Source organism: Nestor notabilis, unplaced genomic scaffold (genome assembly GCF_000696875.1).
Source record: "Nestor notabilis isolate BGI_N333 unplaced genomic scaffold, ASM69687v1 scaffold3964, whole genome shotgun sequence".
Taxonomy (NCBI): Eukaryota; Metazoa; Chordata; class Aves; order Psittaciformes; family Psittacidae; genus Nestor; species Nestor notabilis.
The window spans coordinates 22,769-28,739 of record NW_009925087.1 but is presented as its reverse complement, the minus strand read 5'-3'; the positions used below and the strand labels follow the sequence as shown (position 1 = coordinate 28,739).

The following is a 5,971-nucleotide window of genomic DNA, read 5'->3' as shown; positions in this document are numbered from 1 at the left end:
TCTTGCAAATTCTCTTTATTGTGACTATTACGAAAATTTTAAGGAAACACACATAGATATCATTATTATTTTACACAGATCAAGGATAAAGTAAGTTCATAAAAGTAAAAATTACCATTTAACATTGTCAGTGATATCCTTTTCACTCTTAGCCATATAATGGGAAAACCCATACTTTCATTTTGGCTACCATTTCCACCTCCTATTTCTCTCATTTCTCCTCCCATTTCTCTGTGATTCTCATTTTCTTACTCTTTAATACCTCTGCATCTCCCTTCTTTGCATCCTTGGCTTTTCTTTAGGAGCTTCCACTTTCTGTCCATCGTCTCTGCAATCTACTCTATCTCATTTGCTAATGAAGCAGTTTTAATAAAATCCTCATCGTTTGGCTTAAGACAACATGTTAACAATTTCCGTTCACACTTCTTACAGCCATAGTGGCAGATCATTTGCAGGATAACAACACTGGATCATTTTCTATAACCCTTTCAGTTAGGAGAGTCAGATCCATTTAAAAATAAAATGTTGCAGAGAGTCTAAAGCACACATTTACAGAAAAATGTGCCGTTTACATGGAATGTGAAGGCAAATTGTTTGAAACGGCATGTCTTGAACAAGCAACCTGGTTGGTAAATGCTGACTATTGTTTGGGCATCCAACATACAAAAAAAAAACGGCTTTAGAGAAGTAGATCATGGGAGAAGAGGTGGGTATCTTAGATTTTTTTAATGGATGAAACTGAAATATGTAGATGCATATTGTATAGCTCAGTGAAGATTCTACTTATATGTAGGTTTGATCATATTTAACAAACATATTTACAATAGATTCCTAATTCTTATGCAAAATCAGAGTCATAATTACAGTAATGCAGCTTTCTGCTAACTTACTTTGCTGAAAAGAACAATGGGGACAGGCTTTATTGACAGGTGCTACAATTACAGTTTCATAATACAGAACATTTGTTCATCAAGTAATGTGTTTCCCTCCAGACATCTTCATTAAAAAAAAGAAGCAGGAGTTCAAGTGATTAGTAATTCAGGATGAATACTCTCTAAATACTTTCATTCTCTATAGGTATGGAATTATGCCCTTTTAGAGTAAAAAACAACACCTCCAAAAAAAAAAAAAAAGATTGTTCAATTGTTCTTTGCTTCTTCGAATCATTTTACTTAGGACACATTCTTCACATGACAAAATTATATCATAAAGATTTGAAAAAATTTACTCTTACAGAAAATAAAAAAAAAATTGTTTTTGTATGAACAGACCAGTCTGTTTTGGTCTGAGGGCTCAGAAACCTTATTGTTATTGAATCTGCTCTTTCTTTCCAATTCTAGCTTCTGGTATGAGCCTAGGATGATGATAGTGAAAATCCAGATTAACACCACTGAAAACAAGTTACACTGTACATCTGTCCTCAATTTATTATTCAACACAAAGTTGATTAGGCAAATGACCCACATTTTCAAGCACTGCACAGCATGCCTTATTTATTCACTGATATCTTAGGCACAAGTCGGCATCCCTGGTCTATATGCACAGAAAGTATTGACTGACGCATTCTCTTCTTATCTTCCTAGAATAAATACAGTTGAGCAGAACACAGCCACAGCCATGCTCAGGGTTTTTTTATCAGTGATATAGGGAGCTCACAGTACAAGAACAGTTCACAAAACAAGAAGCCCAGGATCAAAAAAATGAAAACTAGGTTGTATCAAAATACATGTAAAGGAGTTTGGTAGGGAATTCTGGCACTGTTTTGCAAGCTGTAGGTGAACTTCAGTAGAGGTAAGGAAGAACAGAGTAGGAAAAAGAAAGAAGAGGGACATGGATTCATGCTTCGAATAATTTTAGCATGAGATAGGAAGAGGCATAAAAGCTGCCTAGAGTTCATCAAGGAGCATTCTTCTTGCAGCCATGAACAGCATAACAGATATTATGGAAATAATGAGGAGAAGCTAGGATAAGAGGGCAAACTCAACATGTGTTAAGACATCACAGGCAGTGTTAATAGTGCCTTTGAAGACAAAACGAAGCAGCTTGCCATTGATAACGAAACAAAGTAGGAAGAGCTTGAAGCAAGTAAGTAGAACATGTAGGGTCAGAGCAGCAAATAAATAGACAGAAGGACCAGAAAAGCCAGAAAGAGATTTTTTCAGTAGACTGGATTTTTATCTACCAAGAATTTGGAAGAAAAGTGAATTTATATAGACAGAGCTACAAAACCAATTTTTCCTGTTATGACAGAAAAAACAATGGAGGTTTTAAAAGTGAGCTTACAAGGGTCTGTTAAGCGTCAAGAGCCAAAATGGACAGCTTTGTTATAGACCTTAATGGCTGAAGTGAGATGGTGACATACCTTTACAGGGAGGAGAAGAGGCCTAGGGAAGGCTAACATTTTGGGGACATGAAGAGATCATAATCTTCCACAGTGGAGGATTCAGGCCATACTGAATCTAAACTGATGTCTGACAATTTGTGATGAGACAGGAGGAAGAGGTGCCAATAGCCTAAGCTAAATGATAGGTCATGTGTAGGACAGCTGAACAAGTAATTTATTGCACACAGATACGGGACTATACTCATGACTGTGAATAAAAGGGTTTAAAAGAACATGACAGTGTGGCCAAAAATAAAGCCTTTAGAAATAACTATCATACCACTCTCAGGAAGCATGATAGAGGTTGTGGGTAACATGACAACAACTATAGTCAATAACTGTATGCAAAACTGCAAAACCCTCAGCATTACAATTTGTTCTTAGTGTGAAAGGGGAGGACATTTATTACAGACATTATGTCCTATGGGCGCAAACTATTTGGATCAGCAGAGAAATAAGATTTTTAAAGGCCGGTAGGATCAATAAAAAACCCAACCACGTATGTGTGTTATGTCTGACATTGTATGTCATCAGAATGTCATTCCTTAATTCAATTAGCATATTTTGCTTCAAAAAGAAGAAGTAGTAGAAAAACTTCTGTAGTCATTTAAAAGAGTTGAACTATATTATCAAGCAATATCATGCTGGAGCCCACATTATATACTAACAGTATATTCCATATAGGATTAAAAAAATCATACTTTTTAGCAATGTGATCAGCCAGTATTCTCTGTGAATTTCTCCCTTCTTGTATTCACAGTCAGCTGATGATATTTTGTTTTAAAAGTACTTTAAACCTTTTTTATTATTAGTTTTTGTAATGCTATAGCATTTCAAAAGAGAAAGACCAATTTGCAATACAGTCAGTTTAATCTAACCCAAGAGTTCTTACAGTAAATGTAACACACCAATCTTATTTCCACGTTGCTCTTTCAATTCTCAAGTGGCTTTATAGAAATTATTTCTGCAAATAATAACAGGCAGGCAAGATGGGTATACAGACTTTCCTAAAAACTTTCTCAGATGCACAACTCAAAGCAGAGAATCCAGGTATCTGGGCTTTATGTTATCTGCATCTCTCTGTTACTTCTCCAACTCAAAATATCTTTGAACTTGCTAGTTAACCTTACCCAAATTTTGCATTTGGTAGAGAGATCTAAAAGGTATGGGTGTAAGTCAGGAGAAGGACAGTACAGCATCCATACTGAGCAGTGGATGGAGGAGCTCAGCCCTACCCCACTCTCCTGAGGCTTGGCAGCAGAAGCGCAGTGCAACCTGGACAGTTTGCAGAGGTTTTCTATGAGGAAAAGCAGCACATATATCAAGCAGTTGCCACACAAAGGCCTTCCTGACAAACCAGCAGCCCAAGCAAAAGGGGATAAAAATCCAGCAAGTGCTCAAAACACTGCTCAGACAGGTAGGCATCATGCTAGGGAGCATGGGAGGGACCTAAGAGGGGATGTGGAGGAGGGTGTGGGTATGGAAACACAGTGCTGCAAGGACTACGTGCAAGAACTGCAGTTGCTGGACCAGTCTGGAGGAAGATGCAGGAACACAATATGGAAAGATTTCTTTCCTAATTTATCTCAAAAGCAAAGTGTGATTACTCAAGCTGCAAACGTCTGTCATCTGTATTTACACATTCTTGAAGTTTAAATTGTACTAAAGGGAAAGGTAAAACATTTGTTCTAAGGACACATAACTGACAAAAAGTTATTGCTAACCTCATATTAGACAATTCCACGAGCCCTCACAGGAGTTCTTTTGTTCTGTCATGCTTTCAACAGGTTTAAATCAAAGCTTAATACTCTTTCAAAAGATTAAATATTATCTTGAATAAACATGCCAATACTTCAGAATTCTGCCTCCAGGGACTAATGTAAAGCACTAACCATTTGAGTAGGACTACAGAGCACCCTCAGAGATTTACACTATATACCAGTGTATATAATAATGCCCAAAGAAAACAAGTTAAGAACACTGCACTGGCAGGAAATGCAAGAGACTTCGAATGAAGTGTTTGATAGTATGAATGCTGGTATTGCAACTATTTTTCCAAAAAGAAACCACACTTTTCAACTGAAATAGATGTAGATATACTTGTATATGTTGTATATACTTGTATATACTTGTAGATGAAGGTATATTTGTTAAGTGTTGAGCATATATTATTTCTTAAAAACTTTGGTGTTAGATCCTTCACTACTGCAAGTTAGCACAATCACTGACTTCAGCGGAGATAAATACCAACTGACTTCTCACAAGGAGATACAGTTTTTCAAGTTAATGCAGTGTTCAATTAAGTAAAAAATAAAATGTACTTAAATGAATTTGGTTCCTATATGAAGCTGTGAGTCCTTCAGACTTAAACTTCTAGGTACAGCAAGTAGAGAGAGAAACGCATTATGAGTGTAGCCCACTCACACCTAAAGACTGTAAGAGCCGTTCAGTTGTTATTGCCTTGATTGCTACTATGATGTCTAGTATCATTCTATTTTTATATAAGGCACAATTTTCCTATATACCAAAGGTAAAATCTTCTGGTTCATTTCAGATGTGTTTGCCACCAGTCTGCTCCATGCAAATCAGTAACTCAACGACAATAATCTTTCATCTGCATGGGAAGCAAGCTAATCCCAGACAATGTTTGAGGAAATCAAGACTTTTGACAATTTGTATGGAAGTCTGGAGGGAGGAAAACACATATGTACATACACTCTAGTTTGGCCAAGAAGGTCACCTCTTCAATGAACTCTGAAACTATTCTCCGTTTCTGCAATAAAGGTTTTGATTTTGATCATGTGATAGACCGATTTTTTTTTTTAATATTCCCCTGGTTCTAATATAGATTTTCTAACTTTGCTTAAAAATGTAAGTACCATTAGTTGCTAATTATTATTTAACATCAAGAATAATTTTAAATAAAAGCTACTTACCAATTTTGCAATATCATTCACATCATCTGTCACTGGATTCCCGCAGGAACTCTGGGCTTTGACAAGAGGATTAAGTAGGAGCAGTTGAAGACAAAAGCAAGTGATAATCCAAGTCTATTTAGTAAAAAAAAACCAAAACAAACGAACACAAAGAGAAACAAGAAACCCCAAGTAAGCAATCTCCAAATGTGAAGTAACAACAGATAGCAGTAAAGCTTTTCATACAGGAAGTCTAGATGCAACAATACTCTTCATCTTTCATGAGAACACACTAGTACCACTATTGTATAATCTTCTTGACAGGAATCCACAGAAATGCACTTACTTGATCTTTTCTGGAAGCAAGTACCTTTAGAGTAATAATGGAAAACCTGAAACAGGTACCCTTAATAGTAATCATGGAAAACCTGGTATTGAGCTATGAGATTACTTGTGCGGGATCCTGCTTAGGTGAATTTCTGTGGCATCTACAGATACCAAAGAAGAGAAAGAGACCAGCTTTGCAATATTCTTCATCATCATCATAAAGCTAACTAAATACTTATCATCCACCTGATAAGGTATTTGATAAACCTGTGCTTCTGTGTGATATTGGTTAATAAGGAACCAAATGATACCTGACCACAGCAAGATGAAAAGAGAAAGTTCATAA

The 5,971-nt window shown here is 36.3% G+C and overlaps 1 protein-coding gene across 1 annotated transcript in view; it reads right to left on the bottom strand.

Moving 5' to 3' along the window:
* Positions 1–5,433, bottom strand: part of KITLG (KIT ligand) — a gene marked incomplete at its 5' end in the record, with an annotated part of 25,191 nt that extends 19,758 nt beyond the window's left edge. Inside the window, one exon of the mRNA XM_010012882.1 lies at positions 5,320–5,433. Within this exon, the coding sequence (XP_010011184.1) occupies positions 5,320–5,433 (114 nt within the window). The remainder of the gene's footprint in view (positions 1–5,319) is intronic.
* Between the last annotated feature and the right edge of the window lie 538 nt (positions 5,434–5,971).